General features: G+C 41.6%; 1 protein-coding gene across 1 annotated transcript in view; it reads left to right on the top strand.

Annotated features, from left to right (window-relative positions):
* The window catches only part of LOC134212102 (uncharacterized), a 443,781-nt gene that overhangs the window by 314,895 nt on the left and 100,968 nt on the right, over positions 1 to 27,918 (top strand). The window contains exons 3-4 of the mRNA XM_062689641.1: positions 11,201 to 11,349; positions 17,901 to 18,067. Of these exons, the coding sequence (XP_062545625.1) occupies positions 11,201 to 11,349; positions 17,901 to 18,067 (316 nt within the window). The remainder of the gene's footprint in view (positions 1 to 11,200; positions 11,350 to 17,900; positions 18,068 to 27,918) is intronic.

Here is a 27,918-nt window from a genome sequence, read left to right as displayed (position 1 = left end):
TGACGTATGGCGAACACCTGGTCTGTGGTAGAACGTTCACCCATAAATCCCGCCTGGTACTGCCCCACGAACTCTCTTGCAATTGGTGTTAGTCGGCGGCATAAAATTTGGGAGAGTACCTTGTAGGCGGCGTTCAGCAATGTGATTGCGCGGTAGTTGCTGCAATCCAGCGTATCGCCCTTTTTGTAGATGGGACACACGACACCTTCCATCCACTTCTGCGGCAGAACCTCATCTTCCCAAACCTTGGTAATCACCCAGTGCAGCGCTCTAGCCAGTGCATCACCACCGTGTTTAAACAGCTCTCCTGGTAGTTGGTCAACTCCAGGGGCTTTGTTGTTTTTCAGCCGGCCGATCTCCTCCTGGATTTCCTGGAGATTCGGAGCCGGAAGTCGCATGTCCTGCGCGCGTGCTCCTAGGTTCATTACCATACCGCCACCGTTGTCTGCCATATCGCCATTCAGGTGCTCTTCGTAGTGCTGCCGCCACCTTTGGATCACCTCACGCTCGTTCGTAAGAAGGTTCCCGTTTATGTCCTTACACATATCGGGCTGTGGCACGTGGCCCTTACGTGAACGGTTCAACTTCTCATAGAACTTTCGTGTGTTATTAGCGCGGTACAGTTCCTCCGTCTCTTCACGGTCTCGATCTTCCTGCAGGCGCTTTCTCCTCCGGAAAATCGAGTTGTGTCTGTTCCGCGCCCGTTTGTATCGTGCCTCGATCGCGCTCGTGCGGTGTTGCAGCAATCTCGCCCATGCTGCATTCTTCTCCTCAACTAACTGCTCACATTCGCCGTCATACCAGTCGTTTCTCTGATCCGGAGCCACCGTGCCTAGTGCAGCGGTTGCGGTGCTTCCAATGGCGGATCGAATATCTCTCCAGCCATCTTCAAGAGATGCTGCGCCTAGCTGCTCTTCCGTTGGGAGTGCCACTTCCAGCTGCTGCGCGTAGTCTTGGGCTAGTCTACCGTCTTGTCTACCCAATGTTTAGCCGCGGCGGACGACTCCGACGCGTGTTGATCACCGTCGAGAGTTTTGAGCGCAGACATACTGTAACTAGGTAGTGGTCGGATTCAATATTCGCACTGCGGTAAGTGCGTACGTTCGTGATGTCGGAGAAGAATTTACGGTCGATTAGAACGTGGTCGATTTGGTTTTCCGTTACGTGATTAGGTGATTTCCATGTGGTCTTGTGGATATTCTAAGAAAGTGCTTCGGACTACCATTCCGCGGGAGGCTGCAGAGTTAATGCATCGTTGGCCGTTGTCGTTCGATACGGTATGCAGACTATCCGGTCCGATGACCGGTCTATACATTTCCTCCATTCCTACCTGTGCGTTCATGTCACTGATGACGGTTTTGACGTCCCGCAGTGGGCATCCATCGTATGTCTGCTCCAGCTGCGCATAGAACGCTTCTTTCTCGTCTTCGGATCTCCCTTCGTGTGGGCAGTGTACGTTGATGATGCTATAGTTGAAGAAACGGCCTTTAATCCTCAGCTTACACATCCTTGCGTTGATTGGCCGCCACCCAATCTCGCGTTGGCGCATCTTTCCCAGCACTATGAAGCCGGTTCCCAGCTCGTTGGTGGTGCCACAGCTTTGGTAGAAGGTAGCCGCTCGATGCCCGCTTTTCCACACTTTCTGTCCTGTCCAGCAGATTTCCTGCAGCGCTACGACATCGAAGTTGCGGGGATGTAATTCATCGTAGATTATCCTGTCGCAACCTGCGAAGCCTAGCGCCTTGCAGTTCCATGTTCCAAGCTTCCAATCGTGATCCTTTATTCGTCGCCTAGGTCGTTGCCGATTGTATCGAGTCGTATTATCTTCTATGTCGTTCGTAATAGTTGTTTTTAAAGGCGGCTTATTGGGCCTGCACAAACCTCCTGTCTCGTCGGAGGGCCGTCGTGTCAGGGCTGTTTAGCGTCCCACCTAACACCAGGACTTGGGCTTGTGCGCTTTGAGTGGCACACGGTCGCTTTGGCGGAGCCTACTTGCGGATTCATGCAGCTTTTTATATAGATGTTTAACAGGGCCCACTGTCAAACCCCACCACATCCTAGGCAGGCGCCACAACTCGCAGATGGCCTGGAGAGGGATCGTCAAGCTCTTGGACATAGTCCCTGCTGCCCCCGATATTGGAGCTTGCTAACGTCTAATCACCTTTCTCTTTCAAGCGCATAGAGAGGATAGGATTTGTTTACATCGGGAAACGTCTCCCGATGAAAACAAATGTTAAGTTGGATGATTAAACATCAGCAAGCTCTATACGTAGGGTATCTGTTCCCATATTAATAACAGCCCGTATAATAATCCCAACCGTCGATAAACCAAATAAAAAATCAATTTAATTACAATTTCATACATCGTATGTACACAATAATGGATGGAACACATTCTCGAATGTTTGGAATATTATTCAAGATTTTGTTTGAGTTTGAGTTTTAACGCACAAGAATCAAATTATTAAAAGATAAAATAATAAAGCACATTTATTTTCATTTTCCTACCTCTGAACTGTTGGTTTGATGCACTGCTCGGTTGTTACTAGCAGATTCATCTGTTTTCATAACATTGTTTTCCACTCAATTTCGAGCCAACACAACTGTATCCTTACAAAATTCACTTCACAACATATAAAGCACATCGATTTCCTATAGTTTGATATAGGTTTTTTTTCGAACAACGTCTAAATTATCCTTGTCCGTATTCCAAACTGTTTACATGGCTTGCAGTACTCTCGAGGGTTGCCGACCTAGATTTTTATTTCAAAAATGCTTGAATGAACTTTCACTGTGAAATTCAACTCTTATGTCTTAGGTAAAATGAGGTATATCGAAAAGATAATCTACGACAAACATAAAATTCAATTGATAAGTTGAAAAACTACATCAAAAACTGAAATTTCGTAATTATATTTCAACTCAAATACAAAGCATTGAAGAATTCGGCATCACTGCAATCATATCGTTACGTATACACACAAGTAATAGTGTGCGTATTTTATGTTGGAAACAGTATTATTGATATAGGTACAAGCATAGGATTAACTGTTTTTGAATGTTATTGAAATAGGTGCATGAGGGTGATGATATTTTTAGGTAAATACTTCTATAATGTGATAATAATTTCATTTTTGAAGTTACCAAATTGTTTTCAATTAAAAATTACGTGAGCCGAGCATAATTATTCTCATGTTTCTTGATTATTGCGTGAGAAATCGATGCATTTAATGTGCGCATTGCCTTATTGTTATTGATATAGGAACAGATACCCTTTGTCCTTGGTGAATCTTTTTAAATTGTCGTTCTTGTAAGAAATTTTCGCAAAATTTAGCCATATGACCTCATATACCTGCCTTCGGTAAATTTTCTTAGATGAGGTGTCGCCACGTTTTGTCATACGCTTTTTCTGTATAGAATAGAAGTTCTACGTGTTTGTGCTCTGTAATGGCTTTGTTGCATAATTCTTCTACTTCTGTGAGTTGATCCAATATTTGCCTCCCTTTGCGGAAGGCGTGTTGTTCTGTTCCAAGGAAGTTTTTGTTTTCTAAATCATTCATAAGGCGACAATTTATCATTCGTTTAATTTCATCACGCAGCTTGTTAAGTTTATTGGGCGCAGATTTTTAGGTACATTGATTTGTTTCCAAGTTTCGGGATGAAGTTAAGGAACGTCCAAATGTGATTGTAAGCATGGAGTAATTTCTTTTTGATATAGAAGGGTAGTCTTTTTAGCATTTCATTGTGAATTTCGTCAGGGCCAGGGGATGATCCTTTTACAGCATCCATTTGGAAAAGGAGTTCAGTTATTGTAAAGTAATCGTTGTAAGATGCCTTTCTGGCTCCAGGATATATTACTGGCTGTTGATCTTTTTTATTTTTAATTGATATGCATTGAGGGTTATAGGATTCGTAAGACGATTCTTTGGCGAAATGGTCTGCTACGTGCTCGGCTACTTCTTGAGGATCTGAGATGTTTCGATCATTTGAGGATATCGTCCATATTGGGTCGGATGCTTTATTCCCTCTTATACTTCTTATTCTTTTCCATACTTCCTTTGCATTTGTGGTTTTATTTATTCCGTAGACGTATTCTAACCATAATTTTTGATTTTCTTCTTCTATGATTTTTCTTGCTTCGTATCTTTTTTTCCGGAAATTCTCATGGATGGAGTCGTAGTTTGGATTGTCGGTTGAATTCTTCTTAAATTTTCTTAGTGCTTTTCTTCTTTCGCGGATTGCTGTATTGGTTTGTTCGTTCCACCATGGGGCTAATTAAGTTTGACGTTCGGGGAATTGCCTTCTAGGCAGCCTACTTGATAGCAACTGTCATCTCCTCAATTGTATATTCTCGGTCTGTTTCGATTTCTGTCTCGTACATGTTCTAGTCAGCCTCGTCAATTTTGTTTTTTTTTCGGGTGTTGGATTCAAATGATCCTGTTGTGGAACATTTGAACGTTTACCGCTACTATTTCCTTGTTGGTGTTTAGAGTGTTTATTTTATTCATATAGGGGAACTGTTCCGATCTCAATCTCACTGTACATATATCCATCTCATCGCTAAACAAAGAAATACGGCACCAAATTCGTCGCTTCTTTTTGTCAACATGCGTGCTCACTGCTGAAAATAATCAAAATAATAAACAAACCAAATTTCTTTCCATTTCTTTGTTTTTGATGGTATGGAAATAGGAGCTATGAGATGAAGTGGCGAACCGTTCCCCTACTTATTTGGTAGACACTCTGTGTTACATAACCGCTACTGTTCCGAGATCTACTGTGGTATTATGCTGCCGGAATTCACAAAGAATCTATCTTTAGATTTTTTCTTTATTCATTGTTGTTGACGTTGCTTGTCAATCTCACCGTGAGTCCATTGTGTCCATTTGTCCGTGTCGTAAATCCACTGATCGTTACATTGTTCGGTTGCCATTTCTCCGGATAACTTTGTAGTAATGCCTCCGAGAAGAACAAGTTGTCAGTCGTCATCAGGCAGCCGTGACGGTAAGGCGCGTACCCCAACCGTCACCGTATGGGCTGTGGATCCGGCGACTGACGTGGGTTTGGTGGAAGGGCTGGAAATCGAACTCATGACCATTCACTTATAAGGCGAACGTGTAGCCAACTGCGCTACGGGACCCCCCAGCATGTTTAGAGTGTTCGGTGTGAAATTTACGCCGTTTTTGATCATAATGGCAGTACCGTTTTGTCCTGATGAGTGGTGCTTAAATATGGTGTTGTATTTTAACATTGAAGACTGGCTTTGTTCTTGTTTCCTGCAGTGCTTAGCTTAGCTTAGACTGACTGTACATATCAATGGTTGCTACTCCGTGATTGATCAGAACTGGTGCAAATTACACTACGATCCAAGTGAATAGTGGTTGGGATTTACCATCTATTCTCGAAGTGCACGTTTCAGCAGCTCTCAAATGTTGATCAATAACGGCGCCGGCCAAGTCCTTACAGTCAGTTGGGGAAGGGAGGGAATGTTAGTGTGTGGTTATTGTTGCTACTAGAGACCGAGAATACCTCTGCATCTCCACAATTACCACGTAACATAGATCGGGATTCACCATGGAAAGTGATGTGACTATGCAACTTCTATACTACAGTATTAGCATTTCCTTGATTTGTTCAATTGTTTATCCTTCGCGAGAATAAACAATTAATCGCTCAAAATGAGCGATTGTTCAATTGAATTTCGGATGAGGCACCCGCGGCATCATTTCTTCAACGCAAGGAAAAAAGAAACGTGATTCAAATTGAAAATAAAGTAATAATCACGGCTGTTCAACCAAATTGATAGTAATCGGAAAGCTAATTATGATATCTCTATTTGACGTTAAATAAGAATGTTCAGCCAGACATATTTTGTTAATTTACGTTTATTTTACATGTCGTTTATTTGGCATTACTTTCGCGCGTGTGTTTGTCGCTTGCCGTGACCAGTATACCGTAATCAGGATCTCACTGGTATTAATCCTGATGTGCCGGTTGGCACTCGTGTTGGGCTTGTGCGCTTTGAGCAGCACACGGTCGCTTTTCAGTCAATATAAAGTCGTACATGGTGCAATACAAGATGCTAAATTGGAGACGATATTAATACATGATATACATACATGTTGTATGGAGAAGCACCCATATCGCCTCCACTTCAACAGCCTACACGACACCATATACTTTCATGTGTTGACTGGGTTTGATAGGGCCTGCCTATATAGACACATGCAGCTTTTTGCAGAGGTTCAACAGAGCCCACTGTCAAACCCCACCACATCCTAGGCAGGCCCCCTAACTCGCAGTGGCCATGGGGAGGGGTCGTCAAGCCCTTGGACATAGTCCCTGCTGCCCCTTTTGTTCTTGTTTCCTGCAGTGCGATAATAAAAGGATCATGTTCTTAGCGAGCTTGCTACGGATTCCATTGCAATTCCATTGAATGAGCGTGGTCGTCATGCTGATTTTTTTCACTTGAGCTTTTTCTACGAGTGCACTATGGTCCAGGATACAGATTTACGCGGAAAGATGCATTTTACGCCAAAACTATATTTTTTAGAAAAAAACTGTTGTTCTACAAAATTGTTCGAAATAGTAAGGCCATCATTATGGTTCTACCAAAAAATAGGGTGGCCCATCATATAAAAAAATAGAAAATATTTTTTTCATTTCTCGGAATATTGACATGTTATGTTCTACAAAGTTGTAGCGTAGCTTATTCCAATCAACTTTGCTAAAAAAACTTTTTCTGTAGCTCTTAAGTTGGCTGATTTAGAGCAATTTTTCCTAATTGAATTAGAGTGTACCTCAAAAAAAACAGTATTTTTGATCTACTTTTGTTGTTTTAGATTTCTCGAAAAAGTCGTCTTCAGGTGGCTTTTAGAGCTCAAAAAAATGCAACTTTTGATGGGTAAATATGCTCAATATCTTTTTCCGATCAAAAGTTATAATCGTTTTTCTGTCAAAATTACATTTTTTCATAAGTTAATATCTCCGGTTAGGGCAGACCAAAAAAACATATTTACACGGCATTTGGAAGAGAAATTAATATTCTTTATTATGTCGAAAAATCGGGGATATGTTATTTTTTTATCTCAAGTTTTATAAATTTTACTAAAATCATGTTTTTTCAAATAAAATAATATAACTCAACAACGGAAGAAGATACAGACGATATTCTTATAGCAAAACACGCGTTTGGAAAAGCCCCAGAGGTCTTCAGAAGGTGACATCTGTGAAAAATAAAAAATGAAATGAGCAGATCATAAATATTCTTTTTTGAGGGACACCCTAATCCTGGTAAGGTAATCTGTATCCTGGACCATAGTGGAGTGGAGTAACGTGAGATTGCTCGAATGACGTGAGAAGAGTCGTATAGCCCCATTTGAATAACATGGTCACCTCACCTGAGAATTGCTAAAAATCGACTCACCTCACGTCACTCGACTCGTAGAATAAGCCCAACTATTGGTTGACGTCGTCCATTTGGTCAAATTCTGATTCTTGAGGTGTTCGATGCTGTCCTATTTTTTTGTGTGTTTTTTTCCTTTTTGGTTTCGGTTCACGCTCTGGAGATGACCCGTGTTTTCATTCCAATTTTATCTTTTTGCCGTGTTTTTCTTTGATATGTAAGATGTTCTGATCCTGTTTCTCGATGTAGTGCTTGATGGTTGTGATTTGATCATCCCTTTTCTGCATTTCATTCGTGAGGTAGTCGCAGTGTTTTTTTTTTCAGATGCTTGAATTCAGCCTTTTTTCGACATAGATGCTCTTTAAGTTCAGCTTCTTTTGCGTTTATGTTGGTGTACCATTTGTTTATATCGTTTTCTTTCTTGGCGAGTTGTTCCATCTTTTCTTAAGTATATTCTATCTTCGATTCCATTTCTCCCACTTGGTTCGTTCGTTTGCGATAGTTTTGCCCATATCACTTGCTCTGTTTGCGTAGCTATCCTTGTTCATTCTGGATTCCACCATACGACAATCTGCCTGGTAGGTCACATTTCGATCTATTTTTTTTTTGTTTTTTCAATCAAATGTTCTGTTTGGTAAACAGATCATTTTTTGTCAGTTGGATTGTGTTTCCCTGCATACTTTTCGGTTTCCCTCTAATACTTTTCGGTGCGACACACTCGACTCCAGTTTTTTATGCGCTATTTGTCTCCCTTTGATCGGGAAATGTGTTTTTCCTTGATCAAGTTATAGACTTTCAGTTCAGTTAGAATTTTATTTTAATCGAGGTTAATAAGTTGGTTGCAAATGATTACTACCCAAGTAGCACACGCAACATCTTCCTAAAAGCACCTTGTTTCTATTCAGTTTCATTAAAGGCATTGGAAAAACATCAAAGCACGAAAAAGTCATCAAGCATCAAGATGTCAAAAACGTTCGAATTGTGATCAATATTTCATTAAAATTGCAATGCAGTACGTGTTTGACATTTGGAAACAAACAAACAAAAAATACTACTCTTCATGTTGCAAACACGAAACAAAATCATTAAGTTGCACATTTTTTACTTCAATGCGTCTTTCAAAATTTATTTTTTTGTTTAAATTAAGTTGCAGATAAGTTGAGTGTGTCTTCATGTTTAATTTAGCATCGTTCAACGTTTTGACAACTAACATTTTTTTTCCTGTGATGGTGCAATCAAGTAACAGGAAAACGGAGTACAAAACTTCATAATCGTATGGTTTTTATGATGAGTCAACATGCAGTCCCTTCGAAGTGTTGAATGGTGCTGTGGTAGAGTGAATCACAAGATCCATAAATCAAATCCATATTTTTATTTTATTTTTTTCCCGCTGAAGTATTTTGCAACATTATTGCAATTTTACTGCAATCGAAGGAAGCTTCCGTAGGCTCCACCTCTTGCGCTTTTTAGATTGCAAGAGAGTTAAATTTGATGGCCCATACACAAAGATTGTTTCTTTCCTTATAGTTGCAACACAGTGAAATGTTCAGTAGTGAAACAATTTGTGCTGCTTGGGATAGATTTGATGTATTAAGCCTTGTATCCAGTTTCACCATTACGTACCGAGTTTGTATTCTGTTGGCCAATAGAGTCACAGGAGGGGGGTCTGTGTCCCATCCGCTCTGTGCACTCATGTTTTCCACCAGTTCACCGCGCTGTGAGTATGTTATTTGCATTCGATTTTTTGCGGATTAGTCACTTTCGCACGCGGTTGACACTTGAAACTAAACGATAATTTTTCGGGGTGCTGCAACTGCAGACAATGCACGTCGAAACTGAACGGGGACTTAATTAATCATGCCCCTGCTCAGTACATCAGGACAAACACTTACATTTAGCTACAAAGACCAAGTATTCAGTAAGTTGTAGAAACTTTCGTGTTATTTTTAATTTTCTTGCTTCAAATGAAAGAAAGCCATCACATTTGCATTTCAAGCAGCGGAATTCCACAGTGTCGTTCCTGAGGCCCTGCTTGGGGCCCTCCTTAGCCGTGCGGTAAGATGCGCGGCTACAAAGCAAGACCATGCTGAGGGTGGCTGGGTTCGATTCCCGGTGCCGGTCTAGACAATTTTCGGATTGGAAATTGTCTCGACTTCCCTGGGCATAAAAGTATCATCGTGTTAGCCTCATGATATACGAATGCAGAAATGGTAACCTTGGCTTAGAAACCTCGCAGTTAATAACGGTGGAAGTGCTTAATGAACACTAAGCTGCGAGGCGGCAATGTCCCAGTGGGGGATGTAATGCCAACGAAGAAGAAGAGAGAAGTTCCTGACACACCAGTCACAAATTTACATTACCGAATTGGATCTGCTTTGCATCCGTGATGTTCATTCGAAAAAAGCTTAAAGGCCTCGGGCGGAGCGTTTCAACCATAAATCAACAATTTATGCATGCAAAAAATCCCATTTCCGCGAAGCCATTTCAGGCTTCCTGTCATCATCCATTGTCAGCACAAACACACGTCCATGCCCACACTTGTGTGTATAATGGAACGTTCAGAATTGCACTAGAGGAAGGTTATGTGTGCCCTTACATATACAGGAGAGGGCGGTGCCGAATGAACCAGAGATTTCTTTTGTTGCCGGTAGTTTCTGTCTTAAGTTGTACATATACGAAAATGAAGAGTATGGAGACGCATGGTAGTTTATAAACGTTTATTGAAACATGTGCTTCATCATATTCGCACACAAGCAGTTATTTATACATTTTCTCCAAATTTCGAACCACCGGGCCACCACGTTCGGCCATACGCGGAGATTTAAAAACTTTTCTCACTCTCATTTTGTGCCAAGTACCCGCGCATCACTTCACTTGACACTTTTTGCCCCCGTCCCTGCTCAGTGTGTCGTTTTGCGGTCCCACGGTTGGTCAAAAGGATGAGCCAGCAATCGGTTGGTTGTTTCTGGATTCACAGTCGCTCGCAGAAAGTTTATTTTTGCCAATCAGAGTTTTGTCTTCCGCGGCGTGAATGGATTTGAATGGAATGAAGCCGGTCATGCTGTTGGGTAACTCGAAATGATTTCATGGGTATCCGCCAAAAATGATATTTTTTGTTCGAAATGACCGAAATTTTACAACTTTTCATCACAATTGTGATATACAAACTTTGTGAACTACAAAAGTGTTGCATGTTATACGTTCAATAAAAAAAACAATTATTTTGAATATTATAGTAAAACTGTTTCCTCTTTCGCTTGAATTGCCATCTATATAGAACAATGTTATTCTTTCTAAATGTAGTTGGCAAATTGGAAACTATTTCAAATAACCACTCTGGGCTGATGTTCAGATCCACGATGTTTTGATGCAACTGTTATAGTAACTGAAAGCATAAACAAAAACTACATTTGCAAATACACCAAGGATGAGTAAGCTGAAAATTAATTTCTCGAGAAGATTAACTTTGGGAGTGCAAGACACTGAGCATCCTTGCAGCTACTCTGCCAAACGAAAATTAAGTTTCCCCCGCAATGAATTCCGTTTCTCAGAAGACCCAAACCACCAGGTATTTGCAGCTTAGCTTCCGCAGCTCGGTCGTAATAATATGGTGTTTATTTTCGCAATGCTGCTTGCCCACCGCGATCAGATAAAGAATCAACTTTCGCCGTGTTCCTAATTCTATTCACGGGCTCGGGCTCGGGTGCTCCGTCGCCATATTTTTTCCATATTTTCCCAAAAGGATTACCAGCTAATCTCCATTTCTATGCTGTTCTGGTCCTATCGTTTCAGCAGACGCCAGAGGACTGCTCGGCCGGATCCAGCTGCATCCCGACCACAATCTCGTGGGAAGGCACCGCCGACATCCAGTCCGGGGACGTGTTGATTGTGGAGATTGACGATAAGCACTTAATTCCGTCCAATTATAACAAGACCGGAGAAAGGTGAGTGTTTGGTAAGGGCGACTGGGCCCGGAGAGACCGCCAGGGTGCTTTAGTGCGAAGTACGCTGTTTGGCCTTTCATATTTTCTTTCCATTTCGAATTATAGGATTTTCTTTTCATTTCGACTTATAGGAAAGATGAAGTGTCATTAGAAACCTGAGTTGACCCACTTTGATTAGCAGGACACAAATCATACAGTGCTATTTTTTATTACGTTTGATCATAATACGTAACCGTAATCCTGACAGATTTTTGATGCCAATTTTTGTCTATCTCGTTAATTCTCGTACAACAATGTTTTTCCGAAAGATTTATGTTTCTACTTTAGACAATATCTTTTTATAGGAACATCAATTCCGTGTGTACTGCAATTTTAATAAACATTGCTCAGGAATTTGCCTAAAAAGTGCTTCTGACACCTACCGCTATTTATCAATGAGATGTTCAGTCGAAGGCTGGTTCATCTCGTGTCAAATTTTCGTACCAGAAGGGTGCCGTAACAATGTTAATTACTTGTATTCCAAAATTGGTAAAACGGACCAGAAGGATAAGTACTGTATCAAAGGTAGTCGAGGGTATATAAGATCCAGCCTGAGGAGAAGAAGTTTGGAAACCATTCTTCATCAAAATCAAGAGTTTTTGTCCTTTTATTTGTTTTGTCTGAAATAGTTTTCCGTGTACATCAGTCGTCATACTACAGGTGAGGTGGTCCAAAAACTTGACCGCCCAAGTAACATTTTAAGATTTATGATTTACTACAAGAGTATTTGAATCCTACAACAATTAAACCATAGTCAAGCATTTTATTCTTTATCGCTAACACCAAAACGTCTTGGAGAGCAGTATCTGCCTAGTTGACCCACTCTTGAAATGGGGTAAAATGAAGGGTAAATGCAAGACGGGTTTCAAGATAAGAATATGACAAAGCATGAATACGAATTCGGCACCAAAAACCTTTCGTAATCTATTTGTAAACCATTATAAAAGACAGTTGGCCTCATTTGAAACCTTTTTTAAGCTGTTTAATCTGTTAAGCTGTTTAATGCCTGCGGAAATCTCTAGGTCTAGCTTTATGCAAACATTCACATGAAATAATAAAATATGTTCCGTCTCAACAAAATAAATTAAAGTTTGTTGTACATGAAACCATAAAATGCCATAATCTAATATTGAAATGAAATATTTATAATCATCGAGAAAAATAATCAAAGCAGATTTGATGTATGATGCTTCAATTTTAGGTGCCAAATGAGATTTATTGTGTCATATTGTGCAAAACTCCGATATAACTGATGCGCTCTCAGTAAACCCAGTTTTAAATATTATTTTTCGAAAAACAAATTGTTGATAAATTGAAAATTGCGTATTTAATTGTTTTATTATTTGCAGCTGATTTGTACATAAAATATCATATAAAATCATATATGTAATGCAGTACTAATAGATATTTCGTTATAAATTATCTCCTAATGTGTAGTGAAAAAAATATGGCGATGGCATCCGAGATGATTTCTCGCCATCCATTTATTCACATTGCTTTGCTTCGATGAAATTAACAATAAAATCACAATGTTTAGATATGGCATGTATGAAGGCTCGAATGACTGTTATAAATGATGAATGGTCATTTTTCGGCATATATGGTGACCATAACTGGAGTTAATTTGACAGATCATGTTTACCAAACGAAAGAAAAACATAGGGCATGGATAAAATTAGGATAGAATTCAAATGGATCATTTAATACACGTAAGTAAAACATGAAGTACTCAACTAGTGGTGACGGCGCGCCGCGGCGCTTTATCAGTCGGACACATAAAAAAACGTTTCCGTGCCCCTGTTGGAAAAGTGGAAAAGTGAGTCTTTTATAGCGACTGGATCAGGTCTACGCACCGTGTTTTTATTCTATCTTGTATTCTTTAAAGTTTGTCACCTCGTGATTTCGGAAATGAATATTTCGATATCGAGTTGATTTATAAAGCTGAAAATTGGTCAGGATGCATATTATGAGTAAGCAAGCAGCGTGGTGATGTTTCAGAGCTATTTCTTTTGCAATAATGAAGGATTCAGCTCTTACTACTCGTCTTCACTTTCCCACTTTTTTGGTTTTGATTTTTTCAGAGCTGCAGAGTTTGTATTTTATAAGACTCTTTATGTAGCAAGCACAAATGCCAATTGATCTGATTTAAAGCCGAAAGTAACTTTTATAGTAACAAAACGACTTTAAGAAGTATTTCATCATGACAAATAAATTAAACATCAAGGAGTTTTAATGATATTTCCCAGGCAGGTTTAATCAGAGCATGAACTGCCTTAATAAATTCCCATTGAAAAGTTCATAGTATTCGGAATTAATAACCTGTCACAAAAGGTTTTGGCAACAGCTTGAAGATGGATCATAATTTAGGCGTGATAAATGCTTTATCAAAACTGCAGAGCAAGCCTATTGCCATAATAAAACCATAATAAATAACATCGAATGCCAAAGAGCTGTATGAATGTTACTTGGGCGTGTTCATAGCCAAATTCTCAAATCGCTTTGAATGGGCATATATCTTTGAGAAAACTGATCGTGTTACGTTCGTCTAACGGAGGAGAATCTAAAGTTGCCAGCACGCTTGCGGAGTCATTTACAATCAGTGTATTCCCGTCATTTGTTTGTGCGATAGCCTGAAATATTGCGGCAGCCTCTGTCGAGAAAACGGAGCAGTGGTGCGGTAATCAGTATAATATTCACTCACTGTCGGTGGCGACTCCTATATCGACTTTTTCCTTGATCTTTGAACCATCAGTAAAGAGTAACCATCAGTAGCCGGTTCTATCACTGAAGAGAGACTGAGCTTAGGATGAGTTTTGTTTCTCATAATGCGTCTTTTTAGAGATCAACATTCGTGATGTTTTTCCTAAGCGGTAAAGGCCGGATATTTAGAGGGATATATTGCTGTAGATTCTGCTGAACAGCTGCTTGGCCTTGGTTAGCCTATCAGAACGTCGGCTCCAGGGGCACGTTCACCTCAATTTGGAAGATATGTGCCATAAGCCAGAAGTGTTCGCGGGCATATATGTAACGGAAGATACCGTCTTGATGGACAGCCGATTCCAGACCGGAAGCTTGTAAAGGTCTTCGGTTTCTCCATTGACCGAGGACTGTCTTTCACGAGGACAGCTGCAGATCGAGAATTAATCTTATGAAAAACCTATCCAAACCACATACGACTAATAACAGAGCCACCAATAACAAAGCTCTAATCAACAGCCGACTATACTGTATGGAGCTGACTAACCTAGCGCGCCAGGGACTCGTCAGCATACTATCTCCGGTCAGTATCTCGTATAGCTTCCAGGCTTCTACTGTCTACACAAGCTGAGAACGCCTGCGCTGAGCAGGTGTCCTATCAATTCGCCATCGTGTACCGCTTTTCCTTCCACTCCTTCCGGAGACAACAGGATCCCTCTCCCTATTCAAGGAAACTACACGATGGCCGGCGTCAGTCCCCTCCAATGCCTAGTGCCCCCTGGCATGGAGCTGACACTCCCCTATAGCCAACGAAAGGCGCTCCAACGCGATTCACTTCATAAGAGGGGACGCCTTGGAAGCGCTGCAAAGATCATGGTCCGCTATCCATAACGACAGCTTGCTGCTGCTCCGTGTACCAACCTCGTTGTAGGATGTCAGCTATCCTGGTCAACACTCTTGCGACCGCACTTCGGGCACATTATTCTGATGATGTTATCGGTAGTAGTGTTCATTCCGCATGCATCGTACTCCTCTCCGTTTTGATCCGGGGACATGTGAAACGAATGTGCCCAGCCGTTTCTGTCACGTCTGGGCTTGCGAACAGGCGGAAGCAGCTGCGCAGATACCACCTGAAGCATCCGTGGTCCGTTAAGAACTGTGTCAAGCCAAAGTTTATCTCTCCATGAGGTCATTTGGGAGGCCACCGGCTTACTGGTGGACTCAAGCAATTGTGAACCTGCGACGTGCCTGCCTACGGGCACGGAGCCGGATGCAGCGAGCACGCACAGAAGAGGAGCGTGTTGAACGACGGATGGCGTTCGTGGCTGCTAGAGCCGCTCTGAAGACTGAGATTAGATCAAGCAAAAAATCCTGATTCGAGGGCCTGTGTCAAAGTTCCAACGCGAATCCATAGGATGACACCTATAGGGTCGTAATGGCCAAGACACGTTGGCGATGGGCCCTACAGAGCGGAATCCAGAGATGTTGGAGAGGATCATCGCGGGGCTCTTCCCGCGTCATGACCTAAGTCCCTGGCCTCACTTTGTGGAGGCCATTTTGGAGGAGTGGATGAGTTCCAGGAAGTTAGAACTGGATCACCACAAGACTGAGGTGGTTGTTGTTAACAACCGAAAGTCGGAGCAACAAGCGGTGATAAGGGCAGGCAACTGCGTGGTCACCTCTGAACGTTCCATCAAACACAGTTATAGTGGCATTGTCCCGGGTGATGTTCAATAGCTCTGCGGTTTATGCCAGCAAGTACAAGCTTCTGGCTAGTGTCGCTCTGTCCATACTGAGGTATGGAGGGCCAGTTTGGGGCACGGTCCTGCGTATTAATTGCTACAGAACGAAGTTAGAAAGTGCCTAAGAGTTGCGAGCACGTACCGTACCGTGTCGCACGATGCATTTTGCGTCATCACCGGTATGATGCCTATTGATATCTTTATCGGTGAAGACATAGAGTGCTTTGAATTGCGTGGCGCGAGAGACATCCGTAGGACTGTCAGGTTGGCCTCAATGGTCAAATGGCAGCGTGCGTGGGACAGTTCCACTAAGGGTAGTTGGACATATAGGTTGATACCGGAGATAGGTACGTGGGTCAAGAGGCACCATGAGGAAATCACTTTCCACCAGGGCTGACAATAGTCATCGTCATAACACGAAATGCCACAGTAGCGAGCAGTTGTAATGTCTTCATTGCTACTCTACACGTCGTCAATGACGCGCACGACGTTAGCTTTCGTCGTGTAACCAAATCGTCATGACGACATCGAAGAACGAAGACTTCATACTGTTATTCTTCAAGCGGCAGCTGCCATAGGAACATTTTTACTAATCCTTTGTAATAATGAATTTGAAGTAACGTATGAAAGAGTTATGAATGTTATGGATACATTTATGCTATCAAAGTTCATACTATTTGTTTATTTGAGATGCTATTATGTTTTTAACCAGTCCATCTATAATGACGTGCAATCAATTGTGTGAAGAAGTGACGACGAAAATCGTCATAACTTTTGGCTGCGCGACTATCGTCGTGGTACGCATGCGGCCCGAAGAAAACGAATAGGTGTTGCGTCGTACAATGTTATGACGGAGACAATTTTTTTTTCGCTTTCTTCATACGACGAGAATGACTATTGTCAGCCTTGCTTTCCACCTAACCCAGGTCCTTACCGGTTTCTACACCGGTTCGGACAAGCAGGTCCGGTGTGCGCAGGTTTAGAGGAAACGGCGGAACACGTGTTGTTCGTATGCCCACGTTTTCGCACAATGCGTGACCACATGCTTGCCACATGTGGTCTGGACACTACCCCGGACAACCTAGTCCGGAGGATGTGTAAAAATGAAGTTGGTTGGAACGCCGTTTTATCGGCTATCGACCAAATCGTCTCGGAGCTACACAGAAGGTGGCACGTGGACTCGAGGAATGGCTAGTTCAGGCGCAAATAAGAGGTGGTCCAAGGGTTCGGAGTCGGCTGCATGGGTCATTCCGCCCTGTGGAGAGGTCAATTTGGGACGCACGCGGCATCATCATTCTTGATACCAGTTGTGCAGAGGGAAGCAGGCACGAAGTCGACCCTTCCAACTTCCGAGGACATAGGGCGTGGTAAGGCCACCTGGAAAGCCGGCAATGCGCTGGCACGATACCATGGTGTTCTTCTAAAAAAGTGTTCTACTACCATGGTGTTCTTCTATACGTACTTTCTAACTCCCCTTTGAAGCATTACTTTCTGGTTGTATCGAAGGGACTATGGGCTTGGCGGCAATGGAAACGGTTTAGCGGGTCGGGGATGTAGTCCTGCCTCCCTCGTTTGCTGTTGGAGGTGGTCCCTAACCCCGCACTTCCTGGACAACCCAGGATGTCTGTTGAGCAGATTCCCCCTCCATTGCTTAGGAAAAAAAAACACACACACACACAGACATCACTTCAATTCGTCGAACTGAGTCGATTGGTACATAACATTATGGGTCTCCGGGCCTCCAATAAAAAGTTCATTTTTGGAGCAAACATATAGCCTTTACGTATACTTAGTATACGAGAAAGGCAAAAATAGTTGTTCCTAACTTTAGCAACGATTGGTACACCCACCCTATAATCTGATGAAAAAGTTCCAAATTTTAGGCGACAAATAATTAAATCATCGTTAAGTGTGCTACACACTTTTATAACACCTCATCTGAAAACCTTCATCTTTCCTACAAAGTGCTATAATTTACCTCTTCCAAATGAGACAAAGTGCCATTAATCATCTCTCTCTCTCTCTCTCTTCGTTCCATTTCCTGCACGCTTGCACTTTTCCAATTAAAATCAGTGCCCATCACACGACGACGGCAGTCTACCAGGTGACACGGCTCGGGCACGAGAACTGCGACATCACCGAGGGCGTCCTGCTCGACATCACCCCGCTGGTCGTGGACGGCAAGAAGCTGGTCACCCTGTACGATAAAGACCTGACTGAAGGAATTAATCTGCTAATTGGTAAGTTTAATTTGACTGACTTCTCACTCAATCTCGGATCTTGTGCACCTTCTTTTTTATCCGTGCCACATCAAATTCACTACACGGCAAGCTGTTCATCACAAATCATGATTTAACACGATTCGTCCCGATCAGTGGCGTAGCGAAGAGTGGGGTTAGTGGATTCCCATCATATGAACAGATAGGTTTGGAACATTATTACATGTATTCCCCCTTTCTGCAGTTACTGCGAAAACACGCGATTATTTGTCTTTTGTTATGTTCGATTTATTTATCTCTAGCCTTGTCAAGCAGAAAGTTTATATTCATCCACACAGGTTGGGCCACCCCTTCTCTGGCAGTGACATTGTCTCTGATGGTTCGAACCGGCATGACGATGTCACTGTAATAATGAAATACTGCTACGTTCAATCCATAGCTGCCATCGTTCTCCGTTCGCCATCGTCATTAGCCCTGCTCTTTAATCCGGAACGTTGGTACATTAATTATTGTGTCGTTAGCTGGTACTCGGTATCCGGCGGATCAGCCGTTTCGTTGGATGGCAATTGGAGAGTGCCCACTAAGCCAAAGCTTCTGATGAACTCGGAACGCGGACGATGGTGATGATGATGATGACGAGCTCTTTGACAACTGTCTAAGCCAGTCACCCGCCCGCACCTTGGAAATCGACGACTCCGACGGATTGGCAATGTTTGCAGATGATGTTGAGAAAGCAATTTGCGTTATCTATCTTAATCGATACCGATGTTGATAAATGGTTCTGTTGTTTATGTAAGGTGTGGCTCGGCAGTTTTCTGGGCATGAGGGAAGGAGAGATTAGGCGTCTCGGAGGTGGGACAAGTCTATTTTGAAGGGCTTCTACTCAGATGGTATTTAGCTGCCAATAATTAACTGTTGTTGCTCATACCTGGAAGAAAGGAGTTTGAATCAATGTGAAAGGTTCATATCACTTTCTCATTCACCTTAAGGACAAGCCTCCAAGGAATCCAAATTTATATCATCCTACCTATTAATTCAGTTTTGTTGCGTCGCAGTATGTATGAAATAATTAAAATTGTGCGTATTCCGTATTGAGTGGTGAGGCCTTGAAAACGCGAGTTAATTTAGTTTTGGATTCCGGGAGGCTTGTCCTCAAAGCAATAATGGAGTTTGCTGAGTATTTCTAATTATTTATATTTTAATGGAAGATCGTAGAGTGTTGCATGCACGAGTGAACTGGAAAATTTCTTACTGCCGCCATTTTATGTCTTAAAATATTTTATTATTTTTGAAAATTTTGCATTTGTTATTCGGCGTGCGTGGAAGTTAAGCTCTTAAGAAAAACAATGAAAAACAAAATCAAAAAAATAACAGTGGTCTCATAGCTCTTATTTCCATCCCATCAAAAACAAAGCAATGAAAAGGTATTTGATTTGTTATTTATTTTTGTGATTTTTTTCAGCAGTGAGCACGCATGTTAGCAAAAAGAAGCGACAAGATTGGTGCTGTATTTCTCTGTTTTGCGATGAGATGAAAATATGTTCTGTTGAATGAAAAACGGAACAGTTCCCCCAAAAAGTTGTGACCTGTTTCAACCGGTTATGTCCTACGCAACGAAAGAAATCGCTCTGTTTCGCAGGAAACCTATGACGCGTTAGCTATGTAGCTTTAACGTTGTTGCATTAGCATTAGCTTTCATTTCGCAATTCGCACAAATTCGTAGGTAGTACAAGCCTGGACTATTGTATGAGAGTAGCATCACTTTCAACCGTTACTAAAGATATTGATTTAGGACTAATCACTATCTCTTAGATGGAAGCAATGCACTTTCCGAAAGTCCAGATCTGTCCTGGTCACCTTGCGAATGCTGGGGAAGCGGAATAATGGTTAGATGGACACCTCCCAACAAACAACGACAAGCTACAAATAAGCATCTAGGTTGAATTATTGTTTATTTGTGATCTTTGTAGCTGAATAAAATGGATGCTGAATAATTTGCTAGACAGATTTCATTTCAGCATTTAATGTAACAAATATTCGACATGGCCTATTTATTTGTTTACTACCTTTATTTGAAGTCGAACTTACGTTTTCGTTTTATCACATTTTAGCACATTGGGGAAGTTTAACAATGTACTGAACTAATGATTTTTGAAGTTCTCTGTTCGACTATGATGTGATGCTCTGAAAGGGTGGTCGAATTGAGTTTGAATAGTAAGTTAATAAGCAGGCATTAAACATCCTTCTTAACCTTTGTCTTTCTTAACCATTGGATTTCAAATTTATCTGATCTATCGCACAGTGGGAAAAAACATGTTTTTTTCAGTTTGAGAGAAAATCTGGGTTCTAGATCTGGGAAATTTGATTTATAGAAAAATAATGATTTATTTTCTAGACATGCTTTTTATTTTCGTGATTTATTAAACTGTCGGAGATTATAACGAACAAAACTGCTGGAGCAATAAAAAAATCATGCATTCATGCGGAACTAAATTTACTAAAAGCTGGACATAACGCCGTTGAATAACATCGGAAAATTATTGAATCTTTGATGTGTGGAATCCCAATATTATCGAATGGATGTTGATCTTTATTGCGGCGAAATAATTGAAATTATCTTAGCATTTGACAACTTATCGCAGCCGATTATCAAAAGATTCTGAGGAAGGCCGAATATACATTGATTTTATTTTCAAAAATTCGTAAATAGCATTGGGGACGGATTTTATTTTATCGTTTACCGACATTATTTTTACGTATTTTTCCTAGTGTGCGATGGTTATGACTGATTGAACAATGGTTGAAATAAAAAATTTTACAGTTATTAACAAACTGTAGTTTGACAGATCGACTTATTGAATATGATTCATATTCAGCAATAAGATTATTTATGTTATGCATTGAGTGAGCCATATCTAACAAATCAAGGATGGCGCGGATGACAACGTTACCGGCGGATGATCAAATGACAGCAGTTCGAGACCCGATTTAGGAAAATTTTAAAATGATTATATGAAAATAGCAATTGCTTCAAAATACGTTCATTAAAGATCTTACTGATGTTACCTTCTATGCGTTATTATTTTCGAAGAATTCACATGTAGCTGAATTGAGGCTTATTAAAATGCTTATTAAAGGTTTAACGAATCAGTTAATAAAGTTGTTTTTCAAAATGAGATGATGTAGTTGTAAAACTTCGCCAAAATTGTGTGAACAAAGCTTGAACAGAAGTTGTGATAAGAAATAGTACAGACATAATTCAACACAGCGCTGAATTAAATCATCACACTGATGTTTGTTCAACTAGTGAATGTTTGTTGGGCTACTTAAGAAAGATGCAAAGAACTCTACGACTTCTCATAGGTGCCACGGGAGGTTTTGGAATTGTTAGTGTGGAAGGTTATAACAGTAAGAATCGTGTTGGTAGAACGTGAAACACAGAAAGAACTATGATAGAAATACAAAGTAGGAAAGGCACGGGCCTGGAATTGAACCTGCTTATAAGGCAGAAGCGGTAGCCACTTATCAACACTTCAACACCCCAAGAAGACTTTTTCGAGAAATCTAAAACAAAAAAAAGTAGATCAAAAATACTGTTTTTTTAGGTACACCCAATTAGGTGAAATTGCTCTAAATCAGCCAACTTAACCCGTTTCGGCCCGGGCTACAATTTCAAATTATAAAATCCACCGTTCTCTTGTTTGTCGACCGATTTGCATCAAGTTTGGAGGAAAGATGCATTAAACTCTATATTTTTGTGTAGATGTATTGATTTGGAGATTGGGTCTTCGGGGACGGTTTTACCGAGGGGGTCCCCTGGGTCAAATGGGGTCAAAAATTGGTCAACTTCCTTTTAATCGTAGATAACTAGTAGTGAATGATCTCAATAATGATGCAATCGTTTTTATTCATCATTTTGCAATAGTGCGAATGGAAACTGCACGTTTTTTTTTTGTGTCCGTTGTTTCGCGCTAAGAGTCGTCGCCGTAAAATCAGTCCGTATTCTTTCATTATCGGATTCTCGAACAAATTGATGTTTCGGCCCAAGGTTCCCTATCCACCGGGATGGGGCTGCCATCTTAGGTATAGCTTCCGGGGAATAGCATTTCATACTCAGCCGCTGGATGCCAGAACAGACGCTGTTGGAGCCGCATCTCCTTGGTGAACAGACGCTCGGTCAGTCGGGTCAAATTTGTTTAAAGTCCCACCCAACACCAGGACTAGGCTAGTGCGCTTTGAGCGGCACACGGTCGCTTTGATAGGGCCTGCTTGGGGACACATGCAGCTTTTTATAGAAGTTCAACAGAGCCCACTGTCGAACCCCACCACATCCTAGGCAGACCCCACAGGACGCACCCTCTCACTCTAGCTGATGTCAGAAGGACAACAGTGCCCAGGCTGCACTACCAGCTAAGTACGCAACCCTTAGCTGGCGGTCAATTGTCATCGGAAGACCCGTGGAAGCGTGAGTATTGGAACTTGTGAGGACCAGAGCTATGTTAGGCGCCCCTTCCCGGATGTCAACTCACCATTTCGCAGCCCAAACTGCACGTTTGGACCTCCAAAATCCGGTTTTAGATGTTCCGGGAACCTGGTTCCCCCAGGGAAGTGGTCACCTTTTGATTGATTCTGAAACCCAGCTTGCGACACATCAAACTTCATGTTTTTGCAAAGCAAATACAATAGAAGACATTTGCAGAACATATAGCGGATTGGCCACTTCTGGAAGTTCCCTGGAAACGTAATTCCCTCAGGGAAGTGGTCGCTTTTTTATTGATTCTGAAACCCAGCTTGCGACACATCAAACTTCATGATTTTACAACACAAATACAATAGAAGACATATGCAGAACATCTGAGCGCATTGGCCACTTCCCAGGGAACCTGATGCCCTCAGGGAAGTGGTCACTTTTTGAGAGATTCTGAAACCCAGCTTGCGACACATCAAACTTCATGATTCTTCTTCTTCTTTACATTACATCCCCACACTGGGACAGAGCCGCCTCGCAGCTTAGTGTTCATTAGGCACTTCCACAGTTATTAACTGCGAGGTTTCTTAGCCAAGTTACCATTTTTGCATTCGTATATCATGAGGCTAACACGATGATACCTAATAATGCCCAGGGAAGTCGAGACAATTTCCAATCCGAAAATTGCCTAGACCGGCACCGGGAATCGAACCCAGCCACCCTCAGCATGGTCTTGCTTTGTAGCCGCGCGTCTTACCGCACGGCTAAGGAGGGCCCCTTCTTCATGACTTCATAATTATGCAGCACAAATACAAAAGAAGGCATTTGCACAGCATCTGGGCGCATTGGCCACTTCTGGAGGTTCCCTGGGAACTGCTGCACTTAGGAAAGTGATAACTTTTTGATTGATTCTGAAACCCAGCTTGTGACACATCAAGCTTCATGATTTTGCAACGCAAATACAATAGAAATTATTTGCAGAATATCTGAGCGCATTTTCCACTTCCGGAAGTTCCCTGGGAACATGATGCACTCAGAGAAGTGGTCACTTTTTGAAAAGTTCTGAAATCCAGCGACACATTATACATCATGATTATGCAGCAAAAATACAATAGAAGGCATTTACACAGCATCTGGGTGCATTGACCACTTCTGGAGGTTCCCTGCGACCCTGATACCCGCAGGGAAGTGGTCACTTTTCTAGTTGTTCTGAAACCCAGCTTGCGCCACATCAAACTTCATGATTTTTCAACACAAGTACATTGACCGTTTCCGGAGGTTCCCTGGGAACCTGGTGTCCTCAGGGAAGTTATCGCTTTTTGAGCGATATTGAAACACAGCTTGCGACACATCAACCTTCATGATTTTGCAATGCAAATACAATAGAAGAGATTTACACAGCATCTGGGTGCATTAACCAATTCTGGAGGTTCCCTGGGAATCTGATACCCTCAGGGAAGTGGTCACTTTTTGAGTATTTCTGAAACCCAGCTTGCGACTCATCAAACTTCATGATTTTTCAACACACATATAACAGAAGACATTTGCAGATTATCTGTGCACATTAGCCACTTCCGGAGGTTCCCTGGGAACCTGGTGCCCTCAGGAAAGTGATCACTTTTTGATTGATTCTGAAACCCAGCTTGCGACTCATCGAACTTCATGATTACGCAACGCAAATACAATAGAACACATCTTCAGAGCATCTGAGCACATTGTCCACTTCTTGAGATTCACTGGGAACCTAATGCCCCAAGGGAAGTGCCCACTTTTTGAATGGTTCTGAAATCCAGCTTGCGACACATCAATCTTCATGATTTTTCAACACAAATAAAATAGAAGACATTTACAGTGCATCTGAGCGCATTGGCCACTTTCGGAGGTTCCCTGGGAACCTGGTGTCCTAAGGGAAGTGGTCACTTTTTGAATCGTTCTGAAACCCAGCTTGCAACACACATTTCATAGAAGGCATTTGCAGAGCATCTGGGCACATTGGCCAATTGCGGAGGTTCCCTGGAAACCTACTGCATTTCACAATTTTGGGTGGTTATGAAACCCAGCTTGCGACACATCGAACTTGATGATTTTGTAACATAAATCAGTAGAAGGCATTTGCACATTTGCGCAGAGCATCTTGGGGCATTGGGATCATTCGCTAGAAACCTCTTCCCTAGGGAAGCGGTCACCGTTTGAATGGTCCTGAAACCCAACTTGCTATATATCATGGCATCACTACATGATTTTACAACATGAATATAATAGACAACATTAGCAGAACAGCAAGACAAATTGAATACTTCTTGAGCTTCGCGGGATGCCTGTGCAGCCAGAAAAGTGATCACTTTTTATGGTACTCCAGCTTGCGACATATCCAGTTCCTCCTGAAACCTGGTGTTATCAGGTAAGTGAACATTGTTTGGAAGGTGGTGAACATTCAGAACCATTGGGCTTTAGGGTCCCAGGGAACCTCCGGAAGTGGCAAATGTGCTCAGATGTTCTGCAAATGTCTTCTATTGTATTTGCGCTGCAAAATCATGTGTCCCAAGCTGGGTTTCAAAATCACTCAAAAAGCGAACACTTCCCTGAGGACACCAGGTTCCCAGTGAACCTCCGGAAGTGGCCAATGTGCCCAGATACTGTGCAAATGCCTTCTATTGTATTTGTGTTGAAAAATCATGAATTTTGATGTGTCGCAAGGTGGGTTTCAGAAGAACTCAAAAAATGATGACTTCCCTGAGGGCTTCAGGATCCCAGTGAACCTCCGGAAGTGGCCAATGCGCTCAGATGTTCTGCAAATGTCTTCTATTGTATTTGTGATGAAAAATCATGAAGTTTGATGTGTCGCAAGCTGGGTTTCAGAACGGAAGTGGCAAGTACGGTCAGATGTTCTGCAAATGTCTTCTATTGTATTTGCGTTGCAAAATCATGAAGTTTGACGTGCCGCAAGCTGGGTTTCAGAACCACTTAAAAAGTGACCATTTCCCTGAGGACACCAGGTTCCCGAAACATCTGTAACCGGATTTTGGTGGTCCAAACGTACAGTTTCCATTCCTACTATTGCAAAATAATGAAAAAAACGATTGCATCATTATTGAGATTGTTCACAACTAGTTATCTACGATTAAAAGGAAGTTGACCTATTTTTGACCCCATTTGACCCAGAGAACCCCTCGGTAAAACCGTCCCCAAATACCCAATCTCCAAATCAATACATCTACACAAAAATATAGGGTTTAATGCATCTTTCCTCTAAAAGATGCAAATCGGTCGAAAAACAAGAGAACGGTGGATTTTATAATTTGAAATTGTAGCCCGGGCCGAAACGGGTTAAGAGCTACAGAAAATATTGAAGTAAGCTGCGCTACAACTTTGTAGAACATTACATGTCAGAAGAGAAATAAAAAAAAATGGCGTAAAATGCATCTTTCCGCGTAAAACTGTATCCTGGACCATAGTGCACTGATACCAAGTTGATAACACATTTTGTTATACATGGTATTTACCCAAATAACAAATTTAGTTTTCACTTAGTTATCAGCCATCACTGTTTTATCGACCAAAATAGTTAAATCTTATTTGTCGACTTTGTTACGCATTGAAAAAAATGTTGGCATTCACTGGGATTCGAACCCGAATCTAGTGATTGTACGGCATTATCTTTAGGCGCTTATCCAATTATGCTTTCTTGAGGAGTAATATAGAAGAGCACTACGCTTTCTACAATTTTGCATTTACTGAAAGCTGTTTATATTCGAATCACGGCATGTAAATAACAGTTGGCTGGACATAGAGAGTGAAGTAGAATAACTTATTAATAACAAACTTTATTATCCGGTTATATTGATAACTAGAATTCTAATCATTTTTGTTGAATTACCAGTCAACATAACAAAAATGATAACCGAATTTAATTCAAAATGGCGACTCGGCCATCAATAAGGATGAAAACAGTTCATCGTCTTTTAATTGAATACTTTTTCCACTAGTGGACCAATTGAATAAATATATAAATACTAGGCAATCGTTACTGTTCCTGGTAAGTTTTTCTCTCTAATTGTCAATCATTTTTCCTTCTTTATTCCGTCTTTCTTCCTTCTTCCTTCCTTCTTTCTTCTTTCTTTCTTCTTTTTTTGTCTTTCTCTCTTCCTTCTTTCTTCCTTCTTTTTTCCTTCTTTATTCGTTCTTTCTTCCTTCTTTCTTTCTTCTTGTTTCTTCCTTTTTTCTCTTCTTTCTTCTTTCTCTCTTCCTCCTTTCCTCCTTTTTTCTTCCTTCGTTCTTCCTTCCTTCTTCATTTTTTCTTCCCTCTTTCTTCCTTCTTGCTTCTTTCTTCCTTCTATCGTCTTTCTTTCTCCCTTCTTTGTTATTTCTTCCTTCTTTGTCAGGCTTCTTCCTTGATATTGTCAGGCTCCGAATAATTCTAAAGCAAGTCAACGAATTCCAAGAATCCCTCTACCTGGTATTAGTTGATTTTGAAAAAGCATTCGATCGTCTGAACCACGAAAATCTGTGGGGCGCCCTTCGACGCAAGGGAGTTCCGAATAAAATCGTCGGTCTCATCAAAGTGCAAGTACGAAGCTTTTACGTGCAGAGCCCTGCACAACTGGAGTGAGGCAAGGATCTTCTCTATCTCCGCTACTCTTCCTCATCTTAATCGACGATATCATGGTGGGTGCGATTGACCGTGTACCAAACCATGGGCTGCTCTGGCAGCCTATTACTATAGAGCGGAGGAACCCGGAGAAAGCGGAGGAATATTGCCTCCTACAAGCAGCTTCTAGCAACTTTCAAAGTATTGCACCGAGAAGCGTATCAAGTGTACATCGCACGGGTTTAAAATGAAATTAAAGTCCTAAATCTTTCTGAAAATTTGTAAATAGCAGACGGAAGAATGTCGGCATTCCGGAGGAGATGGATTATGGAAACAAATCGTCCATCAATGGCCAGGACACTGCAGAACTTTTCGCTAACTACTTCAAGAGTGTTTACCGAAGTGCTCCAGTAAATGAAATCAATTCTCCAGACGTTGCTGCCACGGACTCTATGAATTTGTCACGAGATGAAGTAGAGCAAGGATTGATGGAGCTAGACGTAAGCAAGTCGGCGGAGCCCGACAGAATTCCAGCTAAGCTCCTAAAGGATTTTAAGGATGAACTTGCGGGACCATTGTCTTTTCTCTTCAATTCATCGCTGTCATCTGGCCACTCTGGAAAATTTCGCACGTCACTCCAATCCACAAGAAAGGATCCCGCTCAAATGCAAAAAACTATCGTGGTGTAGCCATCCAATCCGCGATACCGAAATTATTTGAACGACTTGTTTACTCACATCTCTATGAGCGCATCATGGAACAGGTATCGACTTTGCAACATGGTTTCCTGAAAGGTAAGTCTGTTGTGACGAACCT

Source organism: Armigeres subalbatus, chromosome 2, assembly GCF_024139115.2.
Source record: "Armigeres subalbatus isolate Guangzhou_Male chromosome 2, GZ_Asu_2, whole genome shotgun sequence".
Lineage (NCBI taxonomy): Eukaryota > Metazoa > Arthropoda > Insecta > Diptera > Culicidae > Armigeres > Armigeres subalbatus.
This window is presented reverse-complemented; position numbering and strand designations above follow the sequence as displayed.